We start from the raw sequence: 13,021 nt of genomic DNA, 5'->3' as shown, positions 1-13,021 counted from the left end.
AAGTCTTTTTTCTTGACTCTAATCTCTTCCCAAATCACTTCTTCACCTGTTCTAAGTGTCCTACTTTCACTTTAGATTTAAGTCTACTCTGTAGCTGTTTGCTATGTCTTTGCTACATCATACAATCTGGCTTAAACATGTTTTAAAAATACTTGTTCTGGGGCGCCTGGGTGGCTCAGTCAGTTAAGCATCCGACTCCAGCTCAGGTCATGATTTCACGGTTTGTGGGTTCAGGCCCTGCATTGGGCTCTGTGCTGACAGCTCAGAGTCTGGAGCCTGCTTCAGATTTTGTGTCTCCCTCTCTCTCTGCTCCTCCCCCACTCACACTCTGTCTCTCTCTCAAAAATAAATAAACATAAAAGAATTAAAAAAAAAAAAAAAAAACTTGTTCTGAGCGGGCATGGTTAGGTTCGACTAAATCTAAAGCCATAGGTAACTTGATTTATTGAAATAACATTTCTTTCTCATCTGTCATTAAGACCTACTGTTATTTAGAGCAATCATCAAAGACAGTAAAACCAAGAACTATCTCTAACTTATTTTTCTTTCTATCCCCTCATCACTAATTCAGGAATTCACCAACAAAGAATAGTATCTGACTGACTTTAAGTGTTTAGACTCTTAACCATTAAAAACTAGAAAAGCTGTATATTTTTCCTCCTAAATGTGCCTGGATTTTTTCCATTCTACTCTGTAAGCACTTTTCACCTTCCACATAATAAAGCTATGCCTGATCTACATCTTTTTCCTGTCTTAACACATCCCATATAACTGCTGTTATTTTTTTTTCTTTTTTATCAAGTCATTCCTTCGCTCAAAATTTTTCTAATAGGTGTTTCCTCTATATCATATCTACCATCCAAAATCTGGCTGTCAAGACCCTTCATAAGCTGATCTTTTAACTTGACATCCCATCATTCATCCTTAGCACATGCCCTAATAAGGTCAGTGTTGTAAACACAGTAATATCAAATGCTTACAGCATATGTGTTAGAGAAAATTATAAATAGTCCTATGAGGTAGGCATTATATCCTGATTTCATGATAAATAGTCTCAGAAAAATTGATAAATTTTGTAAATTATCCAAGTATATGGTTAAAAAAAATGATGGGATTTGGGATTTTGTTATGTTACATCTTTCTACTACATTGTGATCTGTGACCCTTATACACCACTCAGTTTGGTCTAGTTTTTGCTTTTTTTCATGGTTGACCTCTCCAACTCAGGTTTTGTAGTATTTTACAAACTTCAAAAATCCAAATGATTCCAGAAACTTTCAAAGAGAATCACTACATTTTCTTGATATAACCAACAGTCAAAATTTTTTTTTCATTGAGTTTTTTGTCCATACTTTGTCATATGAAAACAATAATTATTTTTTTCAATTTTAAAGGAATAGTATAGTATGGAGTCAATGCTCCTGCAAACCACACCAGTCTCTCTGAACCTCACCAAATTCTTACAGTTGGCAGGGAGTGTCCTCTACACCCCTCTTGAGAATCACTGAACCTGACATAATGCTCCTGGGGTCAGACTTAACAATACTTACTTAGAATGTTAATGCAAATTCATTCATAAAGCAGACTTATCAGTGATTCAGTATGTCAGCCCTAGATATGCAAAGGTTAAGGGGGGTAAAACGGCTCCCAGTTCTCAATGTCAACTACATAAGCGTCGCTGAATAAATACTTATAGGAGATAGTCAAATCAACCAGTGGTTAACATAACGGGGGATTAGGATTTGGGAATCTGATCAAAGTGCTGGGAAAACTAACTCCCCAGAAAAATGCAAAAATGCACGGAATTCCGCATACAACTTAGCGGGGGACCGTGGGAGTGTCAGGAACTCCACTGAATCTCAACCACCTTACCACCAGGACTACAGACTCCAGGTTAAAAATTGACTAACAAAACTAAATTCTCTAGGAACAGGAATATTTGCTTAATAATCCTTATTATACCTTGTACAGTGTAACGCATTCAAGTTGCTTGAGAAATATTTGCCCACTGATAATTTTCTCATAAAGACAATCAGATGACACCGACAAATCATTTCTTCCATTACGAAATCTTTCAAATGATTTTAAAAGCCCGAAATCTCCTTTCACTAGTGACACTAATGACCTAACACCAATAAATTCGAAATTACTTTGCTATTCACATGTAGACTATACTATTATTCGCCAATCCAGGTTTTCTGTTCTTGTCCCTCTACTCCCTCCAAACTCTGGGCTTCCTGCTTCGGATCCCAAAAGCTACGTCCAGAGCCCCACTGCTTCCAGGGAGACGGAAAATAACTGATGCCCTATGCCGCATGCACTATTAAAACAGGTATGGTGGGATCCACTGATGGCCACAATTTCCAAACCCTTTCCTCACTAAGTCCAGAGGTAAAGAGATTTACCTTAAGTTGCAGGAAAGCAGTGGCGATTATTCCCACAGAGCTGGGACCAGTTACCAAGAAGCCTCCCAACCTCCCTGTCACCATAGTGATTTCTAAGAGCTACGCACACTCCTTCTTCTCGCGATACTACCGCGCCGCGGATCACCCAAGCCCGCTCTCTCTTTAAGGGACGTTAGGGGACGACTGAGCCCCCCCTCCACCTAGGGGGTGGAGCCCTACATTTTTTTCCCTCTTGTTCAAACCTCTACAGTTCGAGGTGTTGTTTTTTTTTTTTTTTTAATATTTTTATAAGAGTACTGTTGCCGGAGGCCTCAGGCAAAACTGTTTCGCTCCGCGTTTTCACTTAGAAACGTCTCCGGCCGTCAGGGTCCCGCCAAGGATTCACGCAGGCGTGTATGCGACCAGAAGATGGCGGTGGTAGTCGCCGCATTTTTTTCAAATTAGTGATTCCCAGAAAGCACTGCGCGCATTTGTAACGAATTTCCGTTCGAGTTTGTATTTTAGGCGCCATTTTCGAGTGAAGGACCCGGAGCCGAAACACCGGTAGGAGCGGGGGTGCTGTACAACGGTTTCCAGCTTTGATCTGCCTGGGCTGCCCCGCAGGTAAAGTACTTCTTTTCCTGATCAGGTTGTCACACTCTTACTTCCTGCCCCGTCTGCGGGCGCCTGGAAAGTAGAGGCCTTGAGCTGGAGCAGCCGAAGTCGGCTGAGGCTGCCGCCGGGAGATTTCTCTCGCTGTCACCCCTCCCCCCTCGGCCGCCTCCCGGCAGTCGGGACTCCCGCGCGCTTCGCGCGGGCGCCACTTCCCTGAGCTACTTAAGCGTCTGTCGGCGGGGGTGCGGGACTACGCGGACTCTCAGCCTTGCGGATCTCCTCTCAGAAATGCTGGTCTCTCGGGGAAAGGGCGTCTCCCGTGCCCCGGCCCCCTGACCTCTCTTCTCTCAGGGGACTAATCACCGGGTCTGAGCCCTTACTGGTGACCTTTTGTAGTTTATTGTCCAACGAGACTCCGCAGCGGGCCCCGGAGAGACAAACCCCACCACCCCAAGACGATTGAACTGGAGCAGGCGCTGCCTGTGTCCGATTTAGAAGTCGAGAGTGGTCCACCCCAGTCTCCGGCCGCCTTTCCGGGTCGGACGGTGGCGAGGAGACTTGGAAGCCCTCGGGCCGTCAACGGCGCCAAGAGCTAAATGGCGGGGAAAGTGGGCGGCGAGTCGCCCGTTAGTCTTAGGTACCTTAGGAAGAGTTGATGGTCCCTCAAACCTGAAGGTAATAGAACTCTCAACAAAGTCTGTGCGCTTGCTTCCCTAGCCCGAGAGCGTGGGAATGTCAGTAAATGCCGGCTTATGGGAATTATTTCGTTAGGAAATCAAAGGAAAATATTCTTACACCCTTATACTGTGGGAGGATGAGGGTGAGGAGCCATTAGGAAAATATAAAGAACTTAAGCACTTCTATCCTTGCTTGATTACCGAGCACGTCTAGGTTTTCCCACTTGATTCGGACTTAAGACGAATCCCGCCTTTTTGGCACTTGGGTTTTATGTGCCTTGTTTAACGAGCACCCGCTGGCGTCGAGCGGGGATTATTAAAAAGGGGCTCTCGGAAACGGATGGACGGAGTTTCCTCCCGAGTCGGGTGGGGTAGGGGCTTAGTCGGTTGCATCGCGGGGGCCGGCGGGAAGTGTACCGGCCTGGTCCTGCAGCCCGGCGGGCTGACTTGCTCCCGGCTCTCCCCCTGCCCCAGCGACCATGCCCCGTAAAGGCACCCAGCCTTCCACCGCCCGGCGCAGGAGAGAAGAGCCGCCGCACTCCCCGGACGGCACCAGTAGCGACGCGGAGCCGGAACCCCCGCCTGGCCGCGCGGGCAGCCCGGCCCCTGCTACCGCAGGTGAGTACCCCGCCGCGACTCGGCAGGAAAGCGCGCTGGTAGACCCGGGTGGGTCAGCGCCCAACCCGGGACTGGCTGGTGTTTGGGGGCGCGGAGGTGAGGGGCTGCGGAGTTGACGTCTGTAGGTGAAGAGGAGCAGCTCAAGAAGCTGGTGGGATTTTCAGAGATGGAGTGGTCGTGCAGTTTCGCTTGTAACGGTGCCGGAGGGGATTGGGGCAAGTTCGTGGCTGCAGTTATGAATTTCTGTTTGTGGCCTTTTATTTCCGCGGAAATCGACATGGTCAGCCAATAGCTAGTGGACTTTGTTCCAGACAGAATTAACTTTATTGTATGTTAAAGTTGTTTGACGCTAACAACCTCCCAGGTCTTAAATTGTTTTTAAAGAGATGATAATTTACTCGAAACTACTGTAGCTTTTGTGAGTACAGGAATTGGATGACATTAGGCAGCCCCTGTGACAGTGCCGCTGGAGCTCTTTGAGTGTCCAAAGTGAGGGTTCCTGGTGCTCAGAGATACGGAGAAAGTTGGATCTAGAACCTTAGGATTTAACCACCTGTTTAGACGTGGAACAGAGAATCGGGTTGTTGTGGTTTTCCCAGATTTGCTTTATGTTGTAGTGTTTTGACTCTTAAGAGATACATTTTTGTGGGATTTTGTGACTGGTGGCGTTTCTTTTAAGAATTTCTTTTTAAATAAAACTAAGCTGAAATTCTCATTTCTCCTGAGTTTAGGATACTACATTTCAAGTGGAAAATACAGATTCCTAGGGTTCATAAATAATATTTCCCCAAAGATTAGCAGGAGTAGTCCTCCGAACTAATTGCACTAATGCAGGCTTTTTTTCCCCCTTGCCCTCCTTTTCCTTTGACTGACTTAGAGACACCAAGTGAGGAAATTGATAATAGAAGTTTAGAAGAGATTTTGAATAGCATCCCTCCTCCCCCGCCTCCAGCAATGGCCAATGAAGCCGGAGCTCCTCGGCTAATGATAACTCATATTGTAAACCAGAACTTCAAATCCTATGCTGGGGAAAAAATTCTGGGACCTTTTCATAAGGTATTTGACCATTTTAAATAACTATTAATAGGGTAATGTGTATATTTCAATTTTTATCATATATCCTGCTTGATAACACATGGTATGTTTCCTGTGTTTTTTAACAACTGAAATTGGTTTTTGTTTATCCTGGTGGTTATGTTTGGTACCTCTTTGGCTGTTAAGTTTTCCTCACTGAGTAGAATTGGTGAGTTTTTTGTTTGAAGGCACTATTTTCTTTATTAGAATGAATTTTATAAAGAAAATAAGCTAGAATTAGGTGTTCTTTAAAGCGTTGAAGCTTGTTATCGAGAATATGATATAAGTAAACAAGTTGAAATGAAAACTTTTACTTAATAGTTTCGCTGCAAGTAAAAAGCGCAAGCGTTTTAAATTAAAATCAGTATGGTATAACCTTTTCTTTAACTTCAATTTAATTTTTTTACTGTTCTTTTTATGCAGCGCTTTTCCTGTATTATTGGGCCAAATGGCAGTGGCAAATCCAATGTTATTGATTCTATGCTTTTTGTGTTTGGCTATCGAGCACAAAAAATAAGATCTAAAAAACTTTCAGTGCTTATTCACAATTCTGATGAACACAAGGATATTCAGAGTTGTACTGTAGAAGTTCATTTTCAGAAGATAATTGATAAGGTAAGGGACTTCTGACTGTTTTAGTTATTTACAGCCTCAAGTGTGGAACACAGGATTTCCATACATTGCACATTTATTATTTTCGGCTTAAGTAGGCTTTTAAAAATTAGTGTATGGTTAAAGCAGAATGGATGGATACTGATTTCATTACTTCCAAGATCATATTTTCTTTGAGTAGTGGTGGTGGCAGCCATTAAAATATTAAAATTTTTAGCCAGGGCAATGAATTATAAGTAGCTCATGATAGCTACTTTAGAATAAAACATTGAGCAGTTTTAGTATCTTGAGTGCCAACACAGGCATTCTTTCAGTATAAAGTTATGTTTGTATTGCTTTCAGATAAATTACCTAAACTTGAAAATGTAACCGATGACTAATTTTATCATCTCCATTTTAATATTGTGTGTCTGTAATGTGAAAGAACTCTACTTCAGTTTACCCTTTTAAAACAGGGGAAGGGTTAATACATGTGTTTTCTAGAAAAGGAAACAATTTTAGCTAAAGTGTCTATATTATCTACGTGATTCTGGTTCGGTTGGTATTGGTTTTTTTCTCATCAAATAATTAACTTTGGAAATCATGGCTTAAAAATGACTAGTTGGAACCTAAAAATACAGAAAACTCCATAATGAAGCAAGGATGTGATTTGGATTCTAAGTTATGTATTTTAGATTTTTTTTTTTAATATAAAGGGCTTTAGTTAAATTTACATGGTATCTATATTAATTTGTTTTTTAGTGCTTTTCTATTGTACAATTTAGGTTGGAAAATTAGATTGCCACTAAATCAGGTTTGATTTCATTGCGTATTATAATTATGTTCGATTCGTGTAAATTTTAAAAGCCATTTGTCAAAATGACAAAGCTTTTAAGGGAAAGCAAGTTTTACTATTAAAGTAGATTTGCACATCATTTTTTAAAATCCAGTTGATTTTTTTAAAAATTGGGGGAATGTAGTTGTCAATTCTTTGCAACTGTTTATACCTTCCAATGGCATATTGTTTACCAAAAAAAAAGACAAAAGCTAAGCCAAGTTACGCCATTCCTACCTTCCTTTCTTTGGATCATTTCTTGCAGCTTTTCTAAGTGGACTAGTAATTTAATCTGTCAACATGGTTTAATAGTTGGAGTGAGTTTATTTCAGATATGGTGAGATTCTTGTACCCCTTCAAATACTCTTTTTCAGTCAGTAGAGTTTTAGGCTTGTTTGGAAGTGGGTTTTTTGTTTTGTTTCTGTTTGTTTGGCTTTTTGGTTTTTGTGATCTATGAGGAAAGGGATCAAACAACTTGGAAACTATTTGCTAAGAGGGTCATTTCTGAGAAATACTGCCAGTTTATGTGCATGTTCAATTGAAGTTTTTAATCCATAGAATTAGTTTCAATATGAAGAGTGAAATTTGGTGCAGATCTGTGACTTAATACCAACAATTGTTTTCTGGTTTTGTTTTTCCACAAAACAGGAAGGGGATGATTATGAAGTCATTCCTAACAGTAATTTCTATGTATCCAGAACTGCCTACAGAGACAATACTTCTGTCTATCACATAAGTGGGAAGAAGACAACGTTTAAGGATGTTGGAAATCTTCTTCGAAGTCATGGAATTGACTTGGACCATAATAGATTTTTAATCTTACAGGTAAGTTTATTAAAGATTTTAGACATCTTCTTACTCCTTACTTTTTTTTCTATAAAGTTTAGAGGGGTATCCCCCTGTTGGATGCATCCTGTACTTTTTGAGGCCTTAAAGTACTGTAGCAGCACATCATGGTTTACATACTACAGTCAAGATGCGAATCATTATTTGCTGCTCTAGAAATTTAAGGAAATTCATTCAAAATTATGTTTTCACTGTGAGACGCACATTTTATGTTTGGATGGACTGACATACTTGTTCCGCTGTAGCAGCACGTAAATATTGGCGTAGTGAAATAAGTATTAAACACCAATATTATTGTGCTGCTTTAGCGTGACAGGGATATAACAGCTATTTGTTATTACTGATTGTATTTTCCTTTAAGATAACATTTTAAATGAGATTCATTATCTTTTTATAGTCCTTTAATTTTATTTTTATCTCTACTAATATTAAATAGCAAAAACATGAAAAGAACTCTGTACACTTAGTGTTTGACAATTTTACTTGAGCACCTTACTAATTTTTTTTTTTTTTTTTAACACTACAATGGTTAACTAAAAGCTTACCCAAGCTGGTTTTTGTTTTGGTTAGAATGGCCTGTTTGAACCACTAAATACTGAAAGATCAGAAAGTAACTGACATTTCATTCTGAAGTATTACAACTCTTGAAGTCTTTTTAAGGGCTATAAAACTAAGTACCTGGTCTTAGGTTGAATTTTATTAGAAACCCTGTCTTCTTTATTAAAGATATGTTTTACCAGCCTTGCTTGGTAAGAAAAATACTTTTTCTTTAACTTTAAAAAAAAGTTGTCAATGTAAAACATGACTTTATCAGGTACATTAAAATTCCTTTTTGATTGGAAGCTACTTTTCTTTTCCTGTGTTCTATCCAGAATCTCTCAAGAGCATAATAATAAAAGCAAACCTATATTGTGATTTAAAATAGTTGCTGATATTATTTAATAAGTCTTGTGACTGATTTTAAAGTAAGTTGGGAATTTTGATACTAAAAGTTTCATTAGGATAACTGAGTGTTCTCAGTTGGTTCTCATTATTCTGGAATGACTTCTATTGCTATCTTTTGTTACCAGGCACAGTGCATTTGTAATACTTCTGTAACCCAGACTTATTTGAAAATGAATGTTAGGGGAAATCAGCTGCAGATACAATTCTAAACAACTGAATTTACATAAATGTGGAATTAAAGGTGTGTGTGTGTGTGTGTGTTTAATCAAATTGAACTGTTTTATGGACCTTCATGTTATGGGATTTGGTTTGGTTAACTATGGATTAAAAGTTATTTCATTCTGTAATACTGTATTTGATACTACCATTTTGCAGCAACCTATACTCCTGTTGATTTTTTATTTGCTATTTACTATCCTGGGATAATCGGTCAAAATTTTACACCTGTGCCAAGACTCCTTAAAGTGGACTGCATTTTAACCTTTGCAAGGGTAAATTTTTTTCCCCTTGGTGCAGCCTTTCTGTACATAATTCAGTAATAAAGAAAACTAAATAAAGTCACAATTTCCTGAAGAAGTAAAAAACAGTAATTTTTAAATTGTCAACTTTATATTAAATATGTGCCTCTGAAGCACGTAGGATGCTTAAACCATTTGTCCTCATAATAATTTCACCCTTTTTGTGTCATTTTAACAAATTATTTAAAACATTTTTAATGTCAAGGTAAACTTACTTCCCATGTAATAGATTCATTTCCGTTTGATTAAGTTTACAGATAGGAACCTTAGGAGTTCACCTGTTAGGAAAAAGAAACAGGGATTGGACCAGTAGAACTAATGATACCCTATTTAAAAGCTTGAGGGAAAGTGGCAAAATCTATAGATTTTTATTTAGTTCCTTATCAAAAACTTAGACTCTTGCACTAATTTAAAGCAGTTGGAGGTACGTAAGAATATGGTTTTTTATTAGTTCTCTCCTACATCTCTCTTAAAAAACTAGCTGGTGACTAGCTGAGCGCCTGCGTGGCTCAGTTGGTTAAGCAGCCGACTTCGGCTCAGGTCATGATCTCACGGTCCGTGAGTTCGAGCCCCGCGTTGGGCTCTGTGCTGACAGCTCAGAGCCTGGAGCCTGTTTCAGATTCTGTGTCTGCCTCTCTCTGACCCTCCCCCGTTCATGCTCTGGCTCTCTGTCTCAAAAATAAATAAACGTTAAAAAAAAAATTTTTTTAAAAACTAGCTGGGATTGGAAGGCTGGAAACTTGGAGTCATCATAATATCAAGAACATAAATGATTAGTTTGAATAAAATGTATAGATGTTTGGCCAGTGGTAGTAATTAACAGCCTAAGTAATCTAAAGTAAAGTGAAAATTTATTTTTAAGATGAAACACCACTAAATTTGGGGCACCTGAGTGGCTCAGTTTGGTTGAATATCAGCGCAGGTCATGATCCCAGGGTCATGGAATCAAGCCCTGTGTTGGGCTCTGCTCTGGGCATGCAGCTTGCTTAAGATTCTCTCTTTTTCTCTTTTCTCTCCCTCCCCCTCCCCTTCCTCTCTCTCCCCCGTCTCCCTCTCCCCATGCACACAATCTCTCATTCTGTCTCTAAAAGTTAAAAAAACAAACAAACAAAAAAAACCACTAAATTTTAGAAGCCCATAAGGGTAAAATTTTTTACAGTGTTTAGTTGGTTTAGTGGTTTCTTGAAGTAGGCATTTCTAGTATTTGAATTCATTTTAAATTTCATTAGTTGACTATTCAAACGAATACCTAATGGGGCACTATGCTAAGATGCTGTGAATGTTAGAGATAGTTAAAACCCTGTTTCTTGTTCTTGAAAGCACTTACACGTGCCTTCAGAAAGTGTTAAGATTATAACTGGCCATGGTACTTTTCATGTTTATACATGTCTGCATTTATATATACCTTAATTTGAGAGCCTTTGTCACATTGTAATAACTATTGGTGAAAATAAGTAGGATTTTATTAGCTCTCCATGGCATTTCATGGTAACTATGATTTACAAATGAGTTTTAATTGGTTTTGGTGCATTTGCACCAAATGTTAAAAATTAAAAGAATGTTAACTTTCAAATGTTAAAAGTTAAAAGAATGACAACCTTCATGCTTTTATTATGGTTCAAAATTACATTAAAGATTGCTGTTTCAGGAGTGGTTTTGTAAACCCCTAAAAGCTACAACTGTTAAGGCAATTTTAGCTTTGTCAGTTTTCAACTTCATATGGTTTTTGTCTTTATTATTATAAAACCTGAATTAGAACTTTAAATAGGAACCAAGATTTTTTTTATTCTACATTCTGCTAATAAATTTTTATTCTCATTTGCTCTTTGTGAGCTACCAGAGGCCAACAAACCAAATCACCAAGGTTAGTATGTGCCTAAAATTAAGTACATCAGTAGAAAGGAACCTATACCCCTGTTAGTAATTTTCCAAATTAGTAATTTGGAAGTTGGATTAATTTTTACTTATATTTCTTCTTCCTTTTTCTTTCCTGTATACTTCTAAGGCTGGCATGTCATACAAATTTTTTGGGTTGTGGTCTTTTAGCCTGTACAAATAAATTTGTGCTGTATCAAAAGAATTTTTAGCTCTATCCGTAGCACCTAAGTTATCCAAGTGTTTGATTTAATAGCCTCAGCTTGAAAAAAAGTAGGAAGCTACTCCTAAGCAACCAGGTTATCAAGCAGCCCACCCACTAAAGCGTTACCCTTTCTGTTGATGTACTTATTTGAGGCAGATACTACCTTGGTCATTTGGTTTGTTGGCCTCTGGTAGCTCACAAAGAGCAAATTAGAATAAAAATTTATTGGGGCGCCTGGGTGGCGCAGTCGGTTAAGCGTCCGACTTCAGCCAGGTTGCGATCTCGCGGTCCGTGAGTTCGAGCCCCGCGTTGGGCTCTGGGCTGATGGCTCAGAGCCTGGAGCCTGTTTCCGATTCTGTGTCTCCCTCCCTCTCTGCCCCTCCCCCGTTCATGCTGTGTCTCTTTCTGTCCCAAAAATAAATAAACGTTGAAAAAAAAATTAAAAAAAAAAAGAATAAAAATTTATTAGCAGAAGGTAAAGGGCAATAATAGTACGGTGGAAAATGGAGAAAATAAAAAGATTATCAAGAGAAAATAAAAACTCAAAGCCTAGTAATTTGGGGCCTTTTAGTTTTAATGCAAATACCCATATGAGAAGAATCCTTCAGGTGCTATTAGGAAAAAAAGTTTGATAGCTGTGTACTTGAATTTCTTATGGTTCATGCTTGCTAAAATTTGGATTCCATTTGTATAAGAAGAGCATCACTATTTCTCAGATTTTTAACCTATATTTTGTAAAATAGATTATCAAAGAAATGGTGTAACTGAATCACCAGTTGATTTGTCACTGTAAGAAGTTAAGATATAAGCCCTTGGTATTACAAATATTGAAATATGTTTGCAGTTTTTATGTTACTCTTAAAAATGATAGTTGATATTTTACAGGGTTGTGTAATGTCTCTAATACAATAGGAATATAACTTAAAACCATAGGAAGTTTGTAGTAAATAACAAAAAAAGTAAAACCTTATTCAGGTCTACTGAAGCTAAGAAACTAGAGATAACTATGGAGACCTATAAAACTTTGCAGGCTTCAGATGCTAGCATGATAGTAACTTGAGACTTTGTGTCTTCATGCTACCATTATTTGTGATTTAGAGCCTTAAACTTTAAGTTCAGGTTGATGCTTTAAAAAATTTTTTGAAATGTATGGAGCTTATTGCCCTAAGTTAAAACTTAGAAAGCAAATAGTAGCAGGTGGTAAGGCAGGCAAAGGACATCAAGGAACAGAGCCATAAGAAAGGTTCCAGGCTGTAATTGGAATACCAGTAATGTGAATCTGACAATTACTGGTTGAAAAAAAATGAGTGCCATTATAACAATCTAAAACTGAACGTTATGTGGCACTTGTAATGGAACTATTTTGGTTCAGATATGTCCTTAAGCATTTTTATCTTCAACCAACTGTGCAACCTTGTTAGAATGAAAAGAAATCATAATTGCATATCCGCCATTTTAACTAGGGAGGAATAAGTAACTCAAAAGAGGCAGCCACTCTGCTTTACCCAAAGCTAGGCAGTTTCCTAATAGTGTTATTCCATCCTTGAGCAAGTAATTCGGCCAGGAAGTGTGATGCCTTTAGGAATATTTTTGTCAATGTAAACTGCTACTCGGAGTCCTAACTTCTGGCTACCTGAAAAATGTATACTTAAGTAATACTTTATGCCCATTTGACTGTGTTCACGGTATAGTTTTTCATTCATCTTAAAACAGATGTTCAAATTGAATTAGGGCAATATATTAGAATATCAAGTGTCAGATAATTTTTGTTGTTTGGATAGTAAACCCAAAAGAGTTAAACCACTACCTCAACATGAGTGGTTCTCGGCTGGGGGTAG

At 38.7% G+C, this 13,021-nt stretch overlaps 2 protein-coding genes across 6 annotated transcripts in view; one reads left to right on the top strand and one right to left on the bottom strand.

The window, feature by feature from the left end:
• IFT80 (intraflagellar transport 80) overlaps positions 1–2,563 on the bottom strand; it is a 134,424-nt gene extending 131,861 nt beyond the window's left edge. For 3 of the 5 annotated variants that reach the window (XM_053221254.1, XM_053221255.1, XM_053221257.1), the window contains exon 1: positions 2,406–2,563. The gene's annotated coding sequence lies outside the window, so the exon portion shown is untranslated. The remainder of the gene's footprint in view (positions 1–2,405) is intronic. The other 2 variants (XM_015066000.3, XM_053221258.1) reach the window with 2 other exon arrangements.
• Positions 2,564–2,837: 274 nt separating this feature from the next.
• Positions 2,838–13,021, top strand: part of SMC4 (structural maintenance of chromosomes 4) — a 44,976-nt gene continuing 34,792 nt past the window's right edge. The window contains exons 1-5 of the mRNA XM_027061517.2: positions 2,838–3,008; positions 4,151–4,294; positions 5,172–5,350; positions 5,792–5,983; positions 7,443–7,619. Of these exons, the coding sequence (XP_026917318.1) occupies positions 4,156–4,294; positions 5,172–5,350; positions 5,792–5,983; positions 7,443–7,619 (687 nt within the window). The 5' untranslated portion in view covers positions 2,838–3,008; positions 4,151–4,155. The remainder of the gene's footprint in view (positions 3,009–4,150; positions 4,295–5,171; positions 5,351–5,791; positions 5,984–7,442; positions 7,620–13,021) is intronic.

Source organism: Acinonyx jubatus, chromosome C2 (genome assembly GCF_027475565.1).
Source record: "Acinonyx jubatus isolate Ajub_Pintada_27869175 chromosome C2, VMU_Ajub_asm_v1.0, whole genome shotgun sequence".
Classification (NCBI taxonomy): domain Eukaryota; kingdom Metazoa; phylum Chordata; class Mammalia; order Carnivora; family Felidae; genus Acinonyx; species Acinonyx jubatus.
The sequence above is the reverse complement of the archived record's forward strand: the minus strand, read 5'-3'. Positions and strand labels throughout refer to the sequence as shown.